The sequence below is a fragment of the Sphaerodactylus townsendi genome, linkage group LG02 (genome assembly GCF_021028975.2).
Source record: "Sphaerodactylus townsendi isolate TG3544 linkage group LG02, MPM_Stown_v2.3, whole genome shotgun sequence".
Lineage (NCBI taxonomy): Eukaryota > Metazoa > Chordata > Lepidosauria > Squamata > Sphaerodactylidae > Sphaerodactylus > Sphaerodactylus townsendi.
This window is the reverse complement of record NC_059426.1, coordinates 114,941,635-114,964,678: the sequence shown is the minus strand read 5'-3', so window position 1 is coordinate 114,964,678 and position 23,044 is coordinate 114,941,635. Positions and strand designations below refer to the sequence as shown.

The 23,044-nt window shown below is 41.0% G+C and overlaps 1 protein-coding gene across 9 annotated transcripts in view; it reads left to right on the top strand.

The window, feature by feature from the left end:
- PHF21A (PHD finger protein 21A) overlaps window positions 1-23,044 on the top strand; it is a 194,807-nt gene that overhangs the window by 57,064 nt on the left and 114,699 nt on the right. For all 9 annotated transcript variants that reach the window (XM_048483804.1, XM_048483803.1, XM_048483808.1 and 6 more), the window contains exons 2-5: window positions 6,829-6,870; window positions 8,104-8,261; window positions 21,488-21,520; window positions 22,752-22,817. In XM_048483804.1, coding sequence (XP_048339761.1) covers window positions 8,208-8,261; window positions 21,488-21,520; window positions 22,752-22,817 — 153 coding nt within the window. In that variant the 5' untranslated portion in view covers window positions 6,829-6,870; window positions 8,104-8,207. The remainder of the gene's footprint in view (window positions 1-6,828; window positions 6,871-8,103; window positions 8,262-21,487; window positions 21,521-22,751; window positions 22,818-23,044) is intronic.

Genomic DNA, 23,044 nt, shown 5'->3' with positions numbered 1-23,044 from the left:
TTGGTCAGGTTTATAGTCCTCCTTACTGGAGTTTTCTGATGCTGCATCATATTTTGAGGCTATAAGTATTTGTGGGGGCTTTTAATAAGGAAAGACTGGGGTAGGGGGATTCAAAATATCATAGTTAAGATCTGGGTGTTGGGTTTTTTTATAGGGTGTTGGCTAATGTAAAATAGGAACACAACAGAGAACATAACAGAGAAGTGGCCATTTAATAGAGTGGCCAACTGGCTACTCTATGATATTGCTAGCTGTAATGTACATTGGATTTGCTGCATGGCAGTTCATAGTTCTGTAAATCAATCCTGACTTTAGGTTTAGTATTCTGCTGGAAAGAAATCAAGTATTTTTACCATTGTGGTAAATAAAGTGTGGCTGAACATATTGCTTAGGTTCACTGCATATCCAGGATTGAATTAGTCTTCTGTCTTCAAACCTCTATTACCCTCCCTCCCTCCCTCCCTCCCTCTCTCTCTCTTTTACAAAGGCAAGATGTTTAAGTTTTCTCCAGCTCAGCAAATGTAGCTATGGTGTAAGACCACAAAGAAAGTCCAGGGTTGCTATGCAGAAGCAGGCAATGACAAACCATTTATCAACAACTCTTGCCTTGAAAACCCTACTAGCGATTGCCATAAATTGACTGTGACTTGACAGTATTTTTTTAAAAAAACCCTTAATTTAAAATGTTTTGAATGTTAAAGGCTCCACTCATGTCTTAAACCTGCACTGGGTTAAAGCCTGATATTTCTGGGTAAAAAACAAGGAACAAAAGGTGACTTGGTGAAGGATGTATGCTATGGTGTTGCTCATTCTGATCCTGTAGTGGGTGTCTCTGAAAGTGTAGGAAATTTTAATCTGGAGGCCAAAATTTGTTATGAATGAGATCATGGATCTCTATCAGACTGCAAATATATACCTGTGCAGCTGTGATTTGCAGGAATGGACAGGAAGTGTACCATAACCTTTCAAGCCTTGGTCAATTTTGTTAATTGAAACTGGCTTAAGGGTAAAAAACAGATGTGTTTTTAAGAACAACTTTTGTTTTCCTTGACAATATAATACAAACTAGTGGAGTTTGAAGTACTATATTTCCTCTTCTTTTGCCATAGAGCCTCAATCCAAATTGTGTCTTTATGTGCCATTTACATAATGGAGATCCATGATATCTGTCACTTTTATTTTGATCCTCACTTTGAGTGTTTTCAGGGTGATACTCAGTGGTGGAATTAAAATAATTTAACAACTGGTTCCAGTGGTGGGATTAAAATAATTTAACAACTGGTTGTTTACAAGCACTGTTTTAACAACCAGGTCTGCTGAATTGGTGTGAACCCTTCTGAATCCCACCACTGGTGATACTGTGTCTACCCACATACCTTAGGGACCACCTTTCCCCATATTGTCCAGGTAGGTCCCTCGTTTTTCGGAGTAGAACTTTTTGGAAATCCATGGCCCGAAAACTATCCTTGACAAGGGCCAGGGCCTTTTCGGTCCTGGCCTCTACCTAGTGGAATATGCTCCTAACTGAGATCAGGGCCCTGCGGGACTTGAGTTGTTTCCGCAGGGCCTGTAAGATGGAGCTATTCCGCCGGGCTTTCTCTGGAGGCCAGCCAGGCTGATGTCTATTTTTGTGGCCTGGGGGGGTGGGGTTCAATGGAAGTTGTAAGTCACCATCTTGGAATGTTCGGTATGTACTGTACAAATTACTTTTAACGTATTTGTTGCTGTTTTAATTGTAATAACGTTTTTATGATGTTGTTTGCCGCCCTGAGCCCTTTGGGGATGGGTGGGGTAAAAATCCAAAAATAAAATTAAAAATGAATAAATACCTGTTGCTCAATACAACAAAAAGTATGTTCATAGGGAATATAAGGCCTGCAGTGGAGAACCAGGTATTAGTGTCTATAGAGGTAAGAGCTCTTTTGCTATAGTATAATTTCAGATACTTTGCAAATAGCCCAGGGTAGATGAGATGAAAAGAATTCATTTATTTAATATCTCTGTTTTTGTGAAAAATAGTTATTTTAATACTATTTTAGTGGAATGGAATAGGTTAAGCTTCATGACAGGGACTCAAATTAAAATTCAGATATTTTAACTCTTTTTTAATTGTCTGAAATATGTTGCTTGTATGCTAGATAATTAGCTTAGAAAGGTTTTTTTTCCCCAAGTTGTATTTGAATGTAAATTGAAATTCAATTAAAATGCTGAAAAGCAGCATTTTAAAATTTCTTGCTATTAAATAAAATTGCGTTAAATGTGTTGGATTGTACATAAATGAAAGGGGAAATGTTTCTGTTAAGCAGAAGCTGACAATAGTAATTAAGGCAAAAGCTTTTTCTGTAGAAGAAAAAAATGGTGTCCAGCTATTTTGGAGGTGAAAACAATTTAATTTCGGTCCTTTGTATTTATAAAAGCTAGGTGCCTGCTTTCTCACTCATCTGCTTGGATTCATGTAACCACTGTGATGTCTATATGTTCTTTAAAAACTTGCAAAAGCCTACTTCCTGTCTGCATCCAAACTTTCCTTTGTGTCTTTAGCAGGACTGCCATCTTTCAAAGTTAGCTGTCTGATAGTGCATCTGTGGCTGGCAACTTCAGAGGTGTATCACAGAGGGAAGTCTGTTATACACTGTGTCCAGAGAGAAGGAAATGCTTTAGTGGGATGTATATTGCCCATGTCCCAGGGTGGGGAACCAATCACTAAGTGTTTGGGTGAAACTTGCTATGCAAAGGTGTGGTTGATAGTATTGTATTGCGGATGGGGGTTTTCAGTCCAGGGAGTGATTCACATTTGCATTCCTGCAGCAGCAACCGTCTTAGTGAATGCTAACCCTGGGTCTGCGTGGAATCCATTGTCCATGAACCTATCATGCCCTTGGCCTTTTATTCTGGTGTTTTTAATTACTAGTAGCCAAGTTTTCTTAATTCTCAGAGTCTCTTCCTTGTTGGAGTTTTCTTGGTGTTTATGGATTTCAATGGTCTCCCTGGGTAGTCTGACATAGTAACATTCTGAGTTGTCCAGTATCTCAGTGTTAAAATAGAATGTTATGTCCAGTTTTGTTTAGAGCTCAGGAGCATCTAATAAAGTTTATGGGCAACAGACTTAGGACAGACAAACAAATTACTGCTTTACTCAACAGATAATGAAACTGTGGAGGTCATTGCCAGTGAACAATGATGGTTAGGATCACAAATTACTAAAAAGAACTTGTCCAGACGAGACAATAATCCTCTGAATACTTTTACCAGCAGACAACATCAAGGGAAGACCTTGGCCTCTCCCCATTTTGTTAGTCCTCCAGGGTAACTGATTGACCGCTATATGAGACACTGTACTGGATTAAATGACCACTGTTGTGCTCCAGCAGAGCTGTCCTTGTTTGATCTTAAATATAATAAAAGCCATCTATAAAATAAAAAGTAGTTACCACTCTTAAAACCAGCCTCAGCAGAAAGCAAGTGAAACACATTAAAATACTACCAGTTCAACTACCTAAGGCCCTCTGGAATAAGATCCTTTTAACTGTCTTCTAAAAGACCAAGTGGCAGTAGTACATGACAAACATTCTGTGGTAGGAAGTTGTCTGTCATGTGTAACTCTGCCAGTCTTAACTCTGCCTCCATGTAGGCACACAGAGCAGGGCATTAGCTACCAAACTTAAGTCATTGGCAAGTCTATCTAGATAGAGCAGTGATGGCGAACCTTTTCGAGACCAAGTGCCCAAATTGCAACCCAAAACTCACTTATTTATCGCAAAGTGCTAACACAGCAATTTAACCTGAATACTGAGGTTTTAGTTTAGAAAAGAACAGTTGGCTCCGAGGCGTGCATTACTCGGGAGTAAGCTTCGTGGTAGTTGGTGGCTCTGCTTTGGAGCAACCGTGCAACTCTTCCAACAGGTGAATCACGACCCTAGGAGGGTTTACTCAGAAGCAAGCCTCATTGCCAGCAACCAAGCTTACTCCCAGGTAAAGGATCGTGCTTTAGTTCTTTGCATAAAAATCAGTGGGGTTTAACAGCACTTATCAGGGTTACCTACACTACTTTCCCAAAATTAGGTCTTAGGTTTCATGCTAATAATCGAGCCCAGCGGCCCAGGCCAGCCTAGATGTGGGATGGGGACTCTGTTGTGCTTGCCCACACAGAGGGCTCTGAGTGCCACTTCTGGCACCCATGCCATAGGTTCGCCACCACTGAGATAGAGGCAGGTCATCAAGTAACCTGGTCCTAAGCCATTTAGAATTTTTGAAGTTAATATAATGCTTTAAATTGGACCCAGAAGCAAATTGGCAGTTGACATAGTAATGATGTGATATGATTGCTGTGATAGGTTTTAGTTACAACCTTCACAGCTGGATGAGTTGAAGTTCCTTGCATATTTTATTATACATTACAGATTATGGTGGCCTTTGACTATGAAGAAAGAAATTTCAAAAATGAATAACTAGGTCAGGGGGAGGGAACCTTTAACACTCAAAGAGCCATTTCGACCCATTTTCCATGGGAAAAGAAAACACTTGGAGCCGCAAATAATTTTGACATTTAAAATAAAGATAACACTGTATATATTGGGGTTTTTTACCTTTTACTCCGCTCATTCTGAGAAGCGCATGGATGCGCCCGCCTGCTGCCTGCAGGGCGGGCAAGGATGGGGCCAGCAGCTCAGCCTCGCCGGCCGCCAAGAAAGCACCCGCCCCGCTCAAACGGGGCGGGCGAGAGGGGAAGCCTGCAGTGCGGCCCAGCCAGCCAGGGGCAATTGGTGCGCCCGCCCTGCTGCCTGCAGGGTGGGCAAGGATGAAGCCGGTGGCTCGGCCTCGCCAGCCAGGAAAGCCCGCGGAGCAGCCCAGCCGCCCATGGGCAGTTGGTGCACCTGCCTGCTGCCTGCAGGATGGGCAAGGATGGGGCCGGCAGCTCGGCTCGTGGAGCCGCAGTGCAAGGGCAGAAGAGCCGCATGCGGCTCTCGAGCCGCAGGTTCCCTACCCCTGAACTAGGTGGTCAAATCTAATTTGAAAATAATTGTTGTACAAGGGCCAGAATTGAAGTTAAGCTTTGTAGTAGTTGTAGTGTTTGCTTATGATGTGCAAGAATAACTTACAATGATATGAAATTGTTTTTGCTATGTTTGCATTTCTGGAATTCGAATGAAAACGTGCAAAGGTTGTATTTATAGGCTCCTTCAACATTTCCAGAATAGGAGAGAAAAATATTAAATGTAATAGCTGATGCTTCAAACAAAAAAAAGTTTTAGAACCAAAATTTATAGTGTTGTCCTCAGTGTTCTATCAACATTTTCTTCCTGGAATAATGCATATGTTATATGAAATGTCTAAATGGCTTCAGCTGAATGTGTATGAAGTTGGAAAGGTTGGCATTGGCTTTGGATGTAAGGTAACCACCATCAGGCCTTTGCTCATTTATGAAACCCTCTATCTTTGAGTAAAGTTTTTTTCCCCTCAGCCTAACTTAATTGCAAACTTCTGATATCTTGGAGAGAGGAGTAATGGCGAGACTATATTGTAAACACGTTGCCTGTGATAGGGTTTGAGGGAACTTTCCTTAAGGTTTAAGTTATGGAGAAAACAGTTTCAGCTACTTTTTTTTTCTTCCTGAAGAGCAAACATGAACTTCACTCATTTTAGAATAATTGCTCATGTAATAATTACCCAGCATATTAATGTTTTTGCAGGCTAATCTTAAGACTCCTACAACTCAGAGATGGTGCAGACATAGCACCAGAAACTGTTTTAGTGCACTATGAATAAATTCTGTGCTCAGTCAGTTAATGTCTTCTCCTTTTAACACATTCCAGAACGAAACAAGTATGATTGCTTTTTCCTTCCAAATCTGGATTGTAAACTGTAGTCTGCAGTTGAATTTCTGTCCTTGATTGCTGGAAGAAGAGGAAGAATAAACTGATTTGAATATGTGGGTTTGGACCCAATTGAGTGGAAAGTAAAATATACTTAGCACAGTTCTGCCTGTGTACATGGGCAGCACAATGGGAACACCAACACATAGGACCAATATAATTTTAAACAAAACAATGATTTGCATATGAAGCAATAGAATGAACAGCAGAAGGTTCACATTATTTCATGTAATTTTGTTTTGAAATAGTGTCTGAAGAAATACCTTGTGCAGTGTCTTCCACACGTAGAAATGATAGTGGGCGAAGATCGAAGAGCAATCTTAGTGCTTCTGCTTGCACAAAAATTGTTACGCATATGAAAATCTTCTATTGATTCAACCCAGTAGTTTGCACTGAATTGTAAGTCTCTAGGGCTTATTCAAAATCAGCTTGCTGATTTCTGAACCCACCTCTAGTTGCAGCTAACACCTAAATACTTGGGAGTTTTGACCTCAGCTATGCATTTGGTTTTGTTTAGTCAATTTATGTTTGCTCACAGCTCCTTGCTACACCAGGACTCAAATTCTATTGGTATTCCACACCTATGTACCTTGAACCAGAATAATATCTACAAAGCTGATTACATGTAGCTTCAATAAATTGAAAAGCAACATGTAGTTGGACTTAGAAAAGTAGTGGGTAGAGTGATGACTTTGACCAGAGAGAACTGAGTTGAAACCCTGCTCAGTGAGTGACTCTCTCTGCCTAGCTTGTTTCATGGGATTGTTGGTACCATTCTAGTGTAGCCCAAACTGTAATAATTTCCTTCTTTATTTATTTCTCTTGCCTTGTTTTTACTGTTGTATATTTTTTTAAAAAATTTGTTTTGCAGTCTGTTGTTTGAATGCTTTTTCTATTTCAAACCAATACCATTAAGTGTATTGGCTATTAATTCTTCCTTTCTTCTTCTTTGTAGGGTGGATATAGAGCTGAAGACAATACCTGTTCTCTAAAACTGGTAAGTTTTTTTTAAATAACCAAAGTGAATTCTAGACACGTATATTAATCAGAATATCTATTTTATCATGTAATCAAGAAATGGAGATTTATTGTGTGAAAGTATGACTTCTAAGTGAAATAATTAGTAGAGCTTAAAAGTTTGTTACATGTTTGACAAATTCATATCAAACTTGAAAAACTGAATGAAGTGAGAGAGCTTCAGTATTTATTATTACTTTTTAATATTAGTCTTTATATAACTGATTTAGTTGTCTATTAAACTGCTTTTTTAAAAGTTGTTTTGGCTCTTACTGTAAGCTACCATTGATGGAAAGATTTATGTCACTGGAGGGCAACTTTTTTACCTCCCCAGCCCACACTGCCCCCTGAAATGCTGTTCCTGAGGGGCAGGGGACATCCAGGAACAACAAGGACCCCAATAGGTCTTCAAGAGTAGGGGGAATGGGAATCAGTGAAAATGGCTCCAAATTCTCCCTGCAGAAATGCTAGACAGAAGCTTATGCATTTTCGCATGTTTTCCAACTGAAAATAAGTGATCATGTCAGCCTCTTATAAAAAGTAATTCTATTTTCAGGACAATAGTAATGAATTGTTCTTCCCCATAAGAGCCCAGATAAACCTTAATATCCTCACAACAAAGACAGCTCTCTTTCCCTTCCTTAAACGAGGTGAGATCTGTGACTGCCAGGCCAAGATTATTTTCGTTTGATCTCCCCATTCTTACAGAGTGAGTGTCTGGTTGAAGGAAGGGCTACTTCCTCTTTGACTCAGTTTTGACAGCTATATTATTTAGACAGGGTCTTTTCTGACTTGTTCTAATGGTGTTACACTTCTTAAAAGTTTATGATGTTTCATGTTTCTGGTCACCTTTACTTGTTTTATTGTAAACTAGTTTGAGCAGTGACGAAAAGCAGTATAGAAATACAGTAATAAAACGATGCTTGACCACTTTACATAATTCTTATTTGGTACATATATGTTTTACTTTACTACTTTGTGGTCTTTACTATACACACTTACTAAGATGCAAGTTTAGTTTAACTCAATGGGACCAGCTTCCAAGGGAACATGACACTATTAAACTACAACTGCTAAAAAGCATCAAGGTAAAAGGCAAGGTTCATGTTTTTTTCCTAACTGAATATTGTATTATGAATGGCAGGTTGTTTATATATTGGATCTTCAGGTTTTCCTTTCTCTCTCGATAACCATAAAATATATTGTTCTTCAGCAATAGCGTAAAGAAGAGTTCTTCCCTAATCCTCCGAAGTAAGCATCTGAAGGTGGTGGGGATTTAATAATCTTGACAGCTCAAGAAAGTGGAGAAGTTAGAGGATGGAGTTGCAGACCCTGCAGGAGGCTCTAAAAGTGGAAATTCAAGTTCATCAGGTAAGTGGTATTGTCTGCTGAGCATACCTCATTAGTAGAGTGTAGTGAAGATAGTTTGTCTGTAGTGTAATCTCATGGAGTGGGAGTTCCTGCTGCAGTCCATTCCGGCCCCTAAAATATTGTTCCCATTAGTGCGTGAGTATAAGGAGGTGAGTATAAGGAGCAAAGTAGGGCCTGTGATGAGACGTGGAAATTGCCTCCAGCTAAAATACTTCTGGATCAACAAGTCACAATGCTCTCCCCTCTTCTTCTTGTAAATTATATCTGTTTTATGTATTTGACTTTATCATCCTTAACCCTTCTTGTGCCGCTTGTACCCATAATATCATCAAGAATGAAAATAAGCAGCTTACAAAATCCACCAAAACAGTCAACACTGGAGGCTTGCACACTGTCCTTTAAAAGGGTACACATGAAGGTGATATACATTGCTTGACGGTGTGAAGGTTAAAAAAAACAGATGCCTTACTAGTCTTTTGATTTCAAAACTTATGGGTATGATCCTGCCACATTAATAAGCTTTCTTCCTGAAGAGCTAAAACATATAAATTTTATAACTAAACAGTTAAAGCTGTTTAGAGTCATTCTTAATGCTGTTTAATCCTGTAGCTGTCCATTTTTGTCCTGAATTTTCTGGTTTTGGGTATGAACAACTGACACTGATAACCATGCTGGAAATATAATAACAATCAATGGGTTAGTTGATTTGCATATTGATTGTAACTAAAATGTTTTTCCTAGAATATAGTCAGTATGACTAACTCCAGACAATAGGTGGCAGACATGATTTACTTATTGCATAACATTCTTTCTTTTAAAATTGATGCTTCTAAATATAAAAAAAACTTCAGTCTATCCTTGGAGTCAAATATTTAAACTAATATTCCAGTCGTGACCACATCATCTGAGTAGATCAGATTTCAGCGCAGCTGTAAATAATTTACTATGAAATATCCTTAAATCAGAAATACAGTAAAAGCTTTATTATCTAGCATTCATGGGGAAATATTTAACTGTTTGTTATTCAATGAGTAAATTGTGGAATTCACTGCTAGTGGATGTTATGAACGGACTTGTGCATAGATGGCTATGTGAGAGAGTTGGATGGATTTATGGATAACAGATTCATCAATGGCTATTAGTAAAGGGAACTTCCATATATAGAGGCAGCAGTGTGAAACTGTGTGTGAAACACAAGGCTGGACTAGATAAACTCCTGGGCTGATAAAAAGGGTTGTTCTGATGTTCTCTTCATCCTGATGAAACTGGAGATTAATTAGGCAAGGTCTTACAAGTGAGTTTAGCTGACATTACAGGCACTTTTATAAACTATAGTTGGTGCTAACTTCGATTACTCTACATTCAAATTCTTGGAGATGATATAATGGATACATTTAACAAGGTTTGATAAGCTAAAAACAGGTGATATGAGTCTGTAATGAGCACCAGCTCAAGGATGATAGACTCATATGCAGATTGAGAAGAACTGTTGCATGGAATTCTTAACAAAAGCAAAACATAAAGGCAAATCAAAACTAAATATGGGGAATAATTCTTCATGATAAATCATTGCGTAGGGAATTGAACATACAGATATGCTTGTTTTATAGCATATCCCTTTGGGGATCGGGCGGTATAGAAATTGAATAAATAACAACAACAACAACAACAACAACAACAAACCAGTAAAGGTGGTCCCAGTGGTGATCGGCACACTGGGTGCAGTGCCTAAAGATCTTGAACGGCACTTAAAAACAATTGGGGCTGACAAAATCACCATATGTCAGCTGCAAAAGGCCACCCTACTCGGCTCTGCACGCATTATTCGTCGATACATCACACAGTCCTAGATGCTTGGGAAGTGTCCGAAGTGTGATGTAATACAAAATCCAGCATATTGATCTTGTTTGCTGTGTATAACTGTTTTGTATCAATAACAACAACAACAACAACAACAATAGCAACAACATACATGTGGGACATTCTTGCTGGAATGGTGCAACGGTGTCTTGAAAACCTCATCTTGTGCAAATGGAAGTTATATACAGGTGTTAGGTGTAGGGGTCAGTGATTCCCTTCTCTCTGCTGCAGTCTTTTATTTCATATAGTTCTGGAAAGGTCTTGAAACTCTTGAATGTGATTATCTAGGGTGCATGTAGGGCTGCAGATAGGGAAGGGGGTAAATATCAACCACCTCTTTGTGCAACTGGAAGTGAGGTATATCCCAGTGAGGTTTATGTGTGGATCTAAAACTTTATATATAGAATGATAGAAGTTATGTATGTGAGTCTTAGTTTTGATCTCTGAGCATCTCTGCCCATTGTTTTCTAACAAGGAAAAGGAAAGCTGTTCATCCTACGATTCTGAAAGATAGAATCATACAATTGTAGAGTTGGAAGGAGCCAACAGGCCATCGACTCCAACCTCCTGCTCAGTGCAGGATCAGCCAGAGCATCTCTGACCAGTGTTCATCCAGCCGCTTCTTGAAGACTGCCAGAGAGAAGGAGCTCACCACCTCCCTGGACAGCTGATTCCACTGTTGATCTATTCTCAGTGTTAAAGTTTTTCCCCCTAATATCCAGATGGTATCTTTCTGCCCATCATTTATACCCAATGCAAGTCCTATCTTCTGTTGCCAACAAGAACAGCACCCTTCTCTCCTCTGTGATAGCCTTTCCAATCCTTAGAGAGAGAGCAGTAGATGACCCAAAAAAAAAGCATTTAGGACAAATGTGTCCATTTTTACTGGGTATTGTTAGACTTTGTTGCAGACTGTGTTCTAAATGTTGATAACCCATGAAATCAAGTTTATAGTTTTGCCAGTTATAGCAAAAGTAAGTTTTGTTAGATGCTTTTGATTGAAAAAAAGAACTTTAATGTTAAATATGTGTGGAATATATGGCCACCTTTCTTCCTAGTTTTGCTCTGAAGTTCAGATTTTCCATTTTGAATTTTAATACATGGTTGCTACTACATGGAAGATTTGCTTTTAGTGTCTAAACTAGAGTAGAATATTACTACTTCATGTTCACTGCACATAACAACGAGCAAGAACGGCAGATCCTGCCTGTGCAGAGTAATGATTTGGAAACTTCCAAAGTTACTGTTTAGGCATGAAATCCAAAAAATATGGACTTGACTTCATATACTGAAGACAGGACATATTCCTGTCTGATCCTTTCCATCCAGTGAATTGGAATGTTTCTGAGTTCACATCACAGTAGCTGATGTTTTTCTCTTCTCTTGTTTATAATTACATAATTAATTTTTTTGTAAATTAGTATTTCTGTTTCTAGGATTTATCAGGATCTAGGGTGCAACCTGCCATTTTAAAATGGCCTCAGATTTTGGCAGGAAAATCCTGTCCTCAAATCAGCATGACATCCTGTTGATTTCTGTCACCTTTGCTTGGGTTTCATTAACCAGGTTAGAAGGGATTAGTTTGGGGAGCATGCATTATCACCATTTTCTGAAAAGGTGGAGTTTGCAGTTTTGCTGACCTCGGTACTGGCAGTCTATTGGCAATCAGTCTACTGGCAATCTAAGATCCTTCAGTAGGGAGACCCTTTAGCTTCCCTGTTCATGAGCTACCCTGATGTGGCCAGTTCCTGCTGTACGCTACTTGGTGGACACTTTGTTGCTTCTGTGAGTGCTTCTGCAATGAAGCCAGGTGGAAGCCAGGTGGAATGTAATGTAATGCAGCCAGGTGGAAGCCACATTATTAGTCCAGATGCTAGAAATTATTATAGAGAGGTTGTGTGAATACAAGTTTGCTCTTGCACATGTGTGCATTTGTGAATGCATGTGGTGGTGGTTGGGAGAATAATAACCAAATGAGAAATTTATTCTCTTTCAGAAATACTGTATTTTATATATAAAATAGTGTAAGGGTCTGGTACTCCAGTCAACAACCAAAGACTCAAGAATGTTTCAAGAGCTTTATTGAAACTGTGTCAGCCCGAGGTTCAGAGAGCCAAAACTGAAGTTTGGTTCTCTGACCCCTGGTATATACCTGTAAGTTACAACATAGCTCTGTGGTGGTGAACCTATGGCACTCCAGATGTTCATGGACTACAATTCCCATCAGCCCCTGCCAGCATGGCCAATTGGCCAATAGGTTCGCCACCACTGATATAGCTCAACCCATAGTCCCCCCACCCACGCAGTCCCATAATATCAGCATAATAAAGAACGGTATGAACAGAAGCATTGTTTTGGGACAGGCGGTTCCCTCCTTCGAAGGAAGGCAGATAAGAGAGAACGGTTGAGCTCTATTGACTAGTTACATTGCAAGTGAGGGAGACCTCCTTAGCCTTGAGCGATGATGATGGCTCGGCCAGCTGCGGCCCTGATGCGGACGTGTGATATCCCAAGTCAAGAATCGCGCAGCCTGACAAATAGTATGTATTGGCAGGCTGGTCATACATAATGGAATATTTTTTCAGAAAGTTTTGAGATGACCTCTAAATTCTTACAACACAAATTCTTACAAAATGATTGACTAGTGTGAATAGAGATCAGTTCCAGTAGATACTTGGCTAGTCATATATTTTTCACCATATCAAACATGTATGTTACATTGTACAACCCCTAGTTTAATGTCCAAGCCAGTATTCTGTAGTTCTCAGAGGCCAGAGGGCATCTTTTGTTGGGTGATCCCCACCCCTTTTTCACAGGGAGGCAGGATCAAATTTGTCACTTCCTGTTTCCTTGCAGTGGGGATCATCCACTTCCAGTTCTTCTCCTGCCTCAGACAGGGAAAGCACATGTGATACAGGCTCCTAGAAGCTTGCATGTTTTCTTGCTACCTTTTTTCCTCCCCTTCCCTTCCTTTACTACTTCATTTGCTTTCTTGTTGCTGTTCTGTCCTCTCCCCTCTCCTCCAGTGTTTCTCTCTCAGCTAGGGAGAGATAGGGGAGCGATGGAGCTCTTTGGTGCCTATTCTGCCTGCAGGAAAAATGGTGCGAAAACAATCCTTAGATGGCTTTCTCCTAGATGGAGAGCTAAGAGGTCTCCTTTCGGCTGCTGAAAAGCCCTCCAGCAGCAGGAATTTTCTAGCTCACCCGGGAACCAGTATTTTGGTTTACCCAGAGGCTGGGAGCAAGGCTCTGGGGAAACACCATTCCAAAAGGTGTCTTTCTCCCCAAAACTCCAGGAAGCTGCTGCTTTAACAGAGGAGGAAGGCGGCTCCAGGGTTCCTACCCAGCCCGATCATTCGGCGGATGAGGCAGAGAGAGCCACACCCAACCCAGAGTGCAGGCAAGACCTTTCTGTCCTGGGTGGGGGTGAGAGAGACCCACCAATAACAAACAATTACCCTCTATCGCCAAGAAGCTGTATTCCCTCCCTGACTTTGCCAGCAGGATGCTTCAGGTGGCTTCCCTACAATCCTCTGGCCTCTTTTCCCAGGATGGAGAAGGCATCCTTAAGGACCCTCTGGACAAACGCTCAGAGTTTTTACTTAAACGATCGCATGAAGCCACTGCCATGGCTATGTATGCCACGGCCACTGCCTCCATAGTGGCCAGGGTAACCAGTGTTTGGGCTAGGAAGCTGGTTGATCTCATCCCAGATTCAGAGAAGAGGATGTTGGAGGAAGCCACCAGAATTCTTAAGGCCTCTTCATTTGTTGCTGACGCTACGTTGGATTCCTTAATATTTGCCTCTAGATCCATGGCATGTGCTGTTGCAGCTCAAGGCTACTCTATAGAGTTCGCCCGTATTCCCCACCAAAGATTAATCATATTCCCATTGAGCAGAAAGCAGGACAAAACCCAACGCACTATCAGTGCCATCCTTCATCTACAGAACTTCCAAATGATAAAGGAGGTCCTGACCTCAGAGAGATCACAGGGGGTCTACTCCCATTTTTTCACTGTCCCCAAGTGAAACAGGGACTGGAGAGTTATTCTGAACTTAAAACATCTGAACAGATCCATCAAACTAACGAAATTCCACATGGAAACTCTGTGATCTATCACCGAGGCCATGAAGCCCAGAGACTTTCTCACTTCGCTGGATCTGATAGAGGCTTACCTGCACATCCTGAGGTTTTCAGTCAACTGGCAGCGCTTCCAGTTTGGGTCCTGCCATGTAGCCTCTCAACTGCTCCAAGGGTTTTCTCCCAGGTCCTCTTGGCACCCATAGTTTGTCTCCGGGAACAAGGGGGACACATTCACCCATACCTCGATGATCTGCTCATTCGATCCAACTCAGAGGCCATGTCCCTGACTGTCATGTAGGGGACCATTGACCTACTGCAGCAGTTTGGGTTTCTGGTAAACCTTCAGAAAAGCTACATGATTCCAACTCACTTGGAGCACTTAAAGGTTTTGATCGATTCATCGCACAACTCCTTATTCTTATCAGATTCCAAGGTACAACAGCTCGCCTCTCAAGTCATCCGAAGCAACTCATATTCTCTCCTCCTTCTGGCATGCCTCATGGGTCTCCTAATCTTTACCATAGATGCTCTGCCGATTTCCATCTTTGTCATCTTGGTCGGGCCTGCCGTGACTCCATCTGGGCCCACCTGTTCCCTCCCTTCCTTCTTTTTATCTTTTTCCTTGCTTTTAGCCTTAGGAAGGGGCGCCTGTTTGAACTGTTTTAAACTGTTTGAATTGTTTGGATTGTTTAAACTATATGTAACTGCTGCCGGAGTTTTAATGTTTAAGTTATGTTGTTTGAGTTGCTGTTGATAACAGCCATGTTGTTGAGCCGCCTCGAGCCCTCCAGGGAAGAGGCGGCCTAGAAATCTAAAATTTAAAATAAATAAATAAATAAATAATTCCAGTGGGCACGTATGCATGCCAGAACACTCCAAAGGTTCTTATGCCCTTGCCAACTAGCAGTCATGCACAGGAGGGACCAAGTCTTGGCTGTGCCCCAAGAGGTCAAGAGAAGTCTCACTTTGTGGACTATTGCTCAGAACCTTTGTCAAGGGAAGACCTACCTGAAGGAGGAACAGCTTCAGATCTTCATCAATGCCAGTCTGAAGGGCTAGGGTGCAACTCTGAACGACCATCCTGTCCAGGGGTGGTGGTCCCTGGCCAAGTCCAAGCTGCCTATCAATGTCCTCGAGAGCAGTTCCATCCTCCTAGCTCTTCTATACTTTCCAACATCTTTGGAGTGCCAGAGATGGACCTGTTCGCCAGCCCCAACAATCAAACACCAAGCTTCATGATAAGGGACTTCCATATGGAAGCGGAGGCCACCAATGTGATGATTACCAACTAGCTCTGGTCCTTGCTGTGTGCCTTCCCTCCGGTTCCAATCATACCAAAGCTACTATGCAATATACATGTACTTCGGGTGAGGGTAATCCTGATCGCGCCTTACTGGCCGAGAAAACCCTGGTTCTCTTCCATTCAAGAGATGTCAACTGCACCCTCATTCATTCTCCCAGTGGAACCAGACACCTTGAGCCAGGGACCTGTGTACCACCCTCGTCCAGAAAGGTACAGGCTGACTGTGTGGCTATTGAATGGGGAAGGTTTGTAAGATCTGACTATTCTTCCAAGGTAACTGAGGTCCTGCTTGCCTCTAGACCCGTGGTGGCGAACCTTTGGCACTCCAGATGTTATGGACTACAATTCCCATCAGCCCCTGCCAGCATGGCCAATTGGCCATGCTGGCAGGGGCTGATGGGAACTGTAGTCCATAACATCTGGGGTGCCAAAGGTTTGCCACCACGGGTCTAGACAACCCTCCACAGTCAGGATCTACTATGGAGCCTGGAAGGCTTTTGTCAGGTGGTGTAGAAAGAAACAGGTCTCACCTACATCCCCAAGGATTGCAGTCATCCTGGACTTTCTGAGAGATGGGTTTGATGCTGGATTGCGGAGCGCTACCCTGAGAAGGCAGAGTGCTCCTCTGGCCATGGTGCTATCTAACTTTATGGGCCTTCCAGTCCCCAAGCATCCCCATATAGTTTGGTTCCTTAAGGGGATTAATCAACTTCAACCTCCTCAAATTAATCGGTTCCCTACTTGGAGGTTACACATTATCTTTTTATCTTTGACTAATCCTCCCTTCGAACTGGTGCAATCCATTTAGCTTAGGTGGCTTCGCATGAAGATGCTCTTCCTTATAGTTCTGACCTCAGCCAGAAGGGTTGTCAGAACTTGGAGCTCTGTTCATCAAGTTGGAGCTCTGCATATTTCATCCTGAGAAGTTTGTGCTTCAGATTGACCCTACGTTCAACCCAAAGGTTGCTTTAAAGTTTCATCTACAGGAAGAGATATTCCTGCCTACATTCTGTCCCAATCCTTCTCATCCTAAGGAGCACTTGTGGCACAACCTAGATGTTCGGTGGGCACTTAAGGCCTTCAATATTCATTCCCAAGAGATCAGGAAGTCAGAGACTCTTTTCATCAACATCAGTCCTCCTAACAAGGGCAAAACCATGTCCAACACTTCTATCAGCTCTACTCTAAAGGCCTACATAATTGAAACTTATAAAGCTCAAATTTGGACATTTCCTTGAGTATCACAGCTCATTCTACCAGAAGCTCTGCCACAAATGCAGCATTGGCCCGACATGCCTTGGTAGAGGAGATTTATAGGGCCATTTCCTGGTCATCAATCTTGACTTTTATGCGTCACTACAGGATTCATTTCTAGAATTCTGCAGATGCTGCCTTTGGCAGGCGCGTTCGTTAGCATGTGTTAGAGGATTAGGATGATGACCCTTATTAGGTGACAGTGCTCTAGAAGGTCTCAATACAAGTTGTTTTCTGGCCTCTGGGAGAATGAACCTTTGGACATTTACCATGAATGGTCCTTCTCCTTCAAGGCCAGGAGGACATCTTGGCCCTACCATGGTCATCTTCAAAAGCAGTAGTAAGTAGCTAACATTAACTATCCCTTAATTTAATCCTACTCTGTTAGGATCAGACTATTTTAGTCTTACTTCTTGTCACTGTGAAGTTATGGTTCTTGTTACAGTGAATGAATTTTAATTAGTTTATGGAGTTGGTTCACTGCTTAGTCAGACTTTGGAAATGGAAGTGGATGATCCCCACTGCAAGGAGACAGGAAGTGATAAATTTGATCCTGCCTCCCTGAGAAAAGGGGGTGGGGATCACCTAACCCAAGATGTCCTCCTGGCCTCGTAGGAGAAGGACATTCATGGCAAGTATCCAACGGCCCATTTTTTAGAGTGTCAGACACATCTGGGAGGCCCCACTCTGCCATGGAAGCCATAGAAGCTCACTGGATGCCTTTGGGCCATTTATACACTCTCAATCTAAACCTACCTACAGGATTGTGATGATGAAGTAGAGGCGATGAGAACAATATAAGATGCTTTGGGTCCCCGTTGAGGGTTAAGAAGTGGAGTATAAATGTGTTAAGAAATAAGTTCGATACTACAATAGCTTGGGAAATTGTTAATTATTCTACCTAAGCAACATCAGAGTTTGGCAAGAGTACACACTTTAATACCTAAGCAAGTCTTCTAAAATTATATATCAAAATTTGGAAAAGGACAAATGGAAAGAGGCAGTGAACAGTCAAAGAATTTACTGTTTCTTTTTTGCGCATACAGGAAACTTGAGGTGTAAGTTCAGTTTCTGAAAGAATCAATGTTTTTGTTGTTCGTAAAGTATTCATATTATAGTTCGTCGTCTGTTTTCTCTGCAGTCCCACATTAGGTACTCCGCATTTGCAGGCCAGCCACGGATAGAAATTGTAGTGCTTATGGATCAGAGAGGGTATCCTCCCCTCGAAGGTGACTGTGAGCTTTTCCCAAGTCCAAACTGTCACATACTCTGAAAGTGTGATGCCCCCTTCCCTCAGTTCCTTTCTTGCTGCCATTAGCATTGTTCTACTTACCAGTTGCCTTTAAACCTTGCTTTTTGAGTTGTGCTTTGACCAGAGCCTGTGTTTCTTCCATCAGCTGCTACTTCTCTGAGATTGTGACCTGTTAAAAAAAGAGAAAAATCATGAGTTTTTGTTGTGCTTAAAGTCAGTCATTATCCTCGGGCCCTTTCCTAGTTTTTCCTATCCAAGTTGTCTGCTGGTTCTCTAACTTGGAGGGGCGAGCAATCATGTCTGTGAAGGCATTTTTAAAGAAATACATGAATGTGAAACAAAGGTGACTCACACAGATGAGCATAGCTGTCTCTGATGTCCCTTGGAGAGGGCTGCAGCATGGCTGCCCATACAATATGACATCAATTCATTCCTAAGGCATATAGTGCAGGGTTCAAGAATAAAGGTTGCTGTTTGGGAAAGAGCACTTTCATCAGCCAAAATAGCTGCGTAATTCAGTGATTCCAAGCATTCCTCTACTAGCCTTGGTTTGGTCAGTACTGGCATTGGAGCCTTTGAGGCAGTTCTCCTGCTCATCATCCCCTTAGTGGTTCCTTGAAGCTATCTTTTCTTGCAATGGAAAACCTCTTCTCCTTAATTACAATTGTTGGCGGTGGTTGGCAAAGGAGCAGCTGAACCTGACCCAGAGGGGTCCACTCAATAAGGCTTTCATCCCAGATGTTTTTCTGGTAGAGAAAAAAGGTGGGGTGCTAGGCCCATCCTTGACGTTTGTAGGTTAAACAAGTTTTTACCATCAACAAACTTCTGTATGCTTGTCTTATTGTTGGTTGTTGAGTTTCATAGAATAAATATGTGGTTTGTGGACTTAGATTTGAAGGACTCTTATTTTCATGCCTCTGCTTACAAGGGATATAGCAAGTATCTTCAATTCCGACATGGTGACAATATTTTTTTAAAATAGTTCACTCTTGGTTTAGCAATGATATCAAGAGTCTTTGCAAAGTGTTTAACTGTAGCGACAGCCCATTTGAGAACAAAGGAGTGCTCAATTTTCCCTTATTTGTATGACTTGCTCATTGCAGTGTTTTCAAGAAATGAACTTGTGTCTCCAGGTAGATTTCATGCACCTCACCTGTCAGCATCTGGGTTTGGTTGTCAGCTGGGATAGAGCTTACACAGGTAGTTCAGTTTAATGGTGCAGTCCTGAATTCTGTAAAAGCAAATGAAGTCCTTCCTGCCAACAGAGGAGCTGCCCTTACATTGCTGGCAGACTGCATTTTATTGTTTTTAAAATATTTAAATCTTTATATAATCAGTATGTGAAATACAACCAGAAAGAAAAAGGAGAAAAAAATAAGATGCATAGTACATACTTTTTTCCAAGTTTAACAAAATTTTACAAACAGCTTACAACTTTCTTTGCAAAGAACAAAAATATAATCCTCAAACTCTTGCTGTTTATCTGGCTTCTGCCTCTAAGGTTAAAAAACTTCCCTCTAAGAGACAGAGGAAAATGAAAAAAAAACAGAAAACTGTATGTAATAATCATACTTCATATTTAAACCATCCTTCTCATACTATATACCCTAAAGTCAAACTATTATTTTTACATTTCTGTTCAATATATTCAATCTATAACGTCCATTCCATCTTAAATTTCCATCTGTGCGTTTATCTACCCTGGTAACTGGTCTGCATTGTAGAGGAAGTCGCATGCTAACGTTCTTGAACTGGGTGTTATTCGCTCTGTCCTTATCTGAGTTGCAGGTATCTTGAAGGACAAGAGGTATTGATACAGATACAGACCAATAATTCCACTGATACAGACCAACAATACCACTACTATGTTTTACATGAACAAGCAAGGGGCACTGCTTCTTTGTTGAGAGCCCCTTGCTTCTTGGAAACATAACCATGTGACTCAGAGTTATTCACATAGCAGACTCCCTCAATACCAAAACAGACATTCTTAGCAGAAGTCCTTTTTCCCATCGCCAATTGTCCTTAAATGTGATCCATTTTTATTTTTGGGTATGTAGCAAATAGACTTATTAGCCAAATGTGTAGCTGCAAAGGCCCCAAGTTTTTGTTCTGTAGCAGCCAACTTTCCCCATTTGATAGGGTATGCTTGGCAGATTTCATTGATGAACTACCTTTTCCACTACCCACAGGGTGGTTGCCAAAATCTGGCCAGACAACTTGGATTGTATCTTTGTAGCCTCCCTGTTGCCTCCAGAGGGCTTTCTGGTGGCACAGGGAGGGAGAACCCCCCCCCCCAAGACCCTGCCATTGGAAAGCCCTCCATAGCCCTGAACTGCGCCACAACTGACCGCAAACCCAGGTTGGAGGCTGACTAACTTTGGCTCCACCTCCAGACAATGTCACACCCCTGCTGCTCCAATGAGGCTGGTGATTTTGTGGGAGCACTGATATGGTGCTGGTTGCTGAGTCTGGTTGCCTGCTGGGATAGTTGCCCTTCCACTAAGGTAAGTGCCCTAGGAAGATCAAATCTGCTAGTGCAGCCACATGCCACTGCCAGGAATTGCTTTGCCACCCCCACCCCCCATTGGGCCATTAGTCTAATAAGCTGAAGTGTCTGTACTAGGGCTAGGACAAGGAGCCCATTTCTACTCTCATGCCTATTCCTGGAGGGACTGGATTATTTATTTTCCCTAAATTCAGGGAACTAACTACCTTCGTAGCTGTATCCACTTACCAAGACTTAGTTGTGGGTTCTTCTGCTTTCTCTCACAGAATTTTGTATAAATTCATAAATAATCTAATAATGTGTTCCCACCTCAACTCAAGGGAGTCCCACAATGGTCTCTATCTTTGTCGTGACAGCTATTATATTAGGCTTCTTGAGTACCAAACATTTAAGTTCCTTTCTTTAGAGCTTTAAAAAAATGTTTTAGCAACTTTCATTCCCATTCCTAATATTATTGTGATTAAGGATGTAGGCTGGAATTCCCAGCATGGTGCCTGAGGCACTGTGGTGACAGCTAACACTTTTCCTTGTGGATGCCAAGTCTTTTTAGAAAGTTAGCAGAATCAGACACAACTTATGCCCAGCAGGGCTTCTGATTGGCTGTGCAAATTAAAAGGATCTTGTTTAGCAGAGCCTCTGCCTTGAATGTTGAACAATTACTATGAGAGTTACTCATAATCTTAATCCTTGACATTTTGTCATTGGTCCCACCTTTTGTGGCAGCCATTTTGTTGTTGTTCTCACCACCTTGTGTCAGAATTCCAAAGGTGCCTACAGGCTCAAAAAGAGTAGGGACCCATAATGTAAGTAATAGTGATTGTAATAGACTGTCAGTCTTTAAGAAAAGCAGTGCACGTATTAATGCATAAGATTGTGAAGACCACAATAAAAGTGCCATTGTACAAATTAATGCTTAATAGGCTGTTCAAAATATTAATGCCTGTCTCTTTCTTTTCCTCTCTAGAAACTGGTAGCCCAAATGAAGCAGGACCCACAGGTAAACCTGTTTGTTTATACTGTTACTCAAGCTGGAATAAAAAAAATCATCTGGGTTGCATTTCATTTGAGCATTTTTTGAAGTGAAATAGAAAAATGTGCCATATTCATTGTATGACAATAGCATTGCAAGTGAACTAACTGGTTCTTTCTGATGTAACATTAATTTTGTATTCAGATGAAGACTATAGAAAGTTCATGATTACATTGAAGTAGATTATCCCTTAATTTTTTCAAAGATGATCCCATAAGCAGAGTTGCCTATTGATTCTGCTTTAAAAAAATCAATCTTGAAAATGTAAATAGAGAATATTTCCACCTGCTGAATCTTCTTATAGGATTCTTTACCACAGTTGTATGTCTAGTATAATATATCAGAATTAGGCCTTTTTCAGTGTTGAAAGAATAAATTACTGCAAAAATAACATCAGAATTGTTAAAATAAATTAAACAGATTCATATTGTATTAATTGCTATATTAAGTAAACATTATGAGCAGTTGATATTTCCTAGGACTAAGAGAGCACATTAACTTCTAGGGAACTCCCATGTATAATGTACCATAAAGAGGACTGTAGCAATCAGTAGCTTTTAAAAATTTTAATATCTGAGAAGAAATGAATGGTCCAGATATGTGTTTTGTATGATTATGAAAGTATATTAATTTGTGTTCACTTTTCTGAGTATATATTAAAAACACTATGTGCTTCCTAGAACGATAACATTTGAAGTTCATATTCCCCTCCTTCACCTCAAATACGTGGGAGATACAAACACTGAGGTACCAGGAAGGAATGAGATGTGCCTATAATATGTACTCATTAACATTTAGGGGGAAAGCCAACAGCCCTTGGAGGCAGGGTAGCCCTTGTCTGAGATTGAAAGCTTTTATATTAAATGTATCTCTTGGAATAATTTCACTTTTCTTTAGCACAGTCTATCAGATTAGAAAGCACTTGCTCTCAATATGTTATAAAGCACTTTGAATGTTTGTTAGTTAAATCTTTCTAGTGAATAACATAGCATGTCTTCTCCACCAACTTCTGGCAGTATCTTTAAGCATTGAAAAGAACCACGAAATTGAGGGCGGGATGGCTACAATATGCTTCACTGTCCAGCTGATTAATCCATCTGATGGGCGTGTTATTAGAAGATCTTTTGTTATTTATAGTATGCTTTGTTTAAAATCTTACTACAGTCTATTAACAAAACTTGTATTTATTTCTAATCAGAATGCTGATTTAAAGAAGCAGCTTCATGAACTTCAAGCCAAAATCACAGCTTTGAGTGAGAAACAGGTAGGGAAACTGGTATATTTTTAACACCATGTTCTAAAGATATGTCTCCCTGCTGCCCGTGCCCTGCTATCAAAAGAACTGCTGAATTTCTTCATGTGTGAAAATAAGTGTGGGCAGCCAAACACTTTGGATCGAATTTAGCAAAACAAAAATAAGTATTGATTCTAGATTAAGTGCAGTTTAATGCTACATGGCATTGAAAAATGTGGTGTTAGAACGATTTCCTT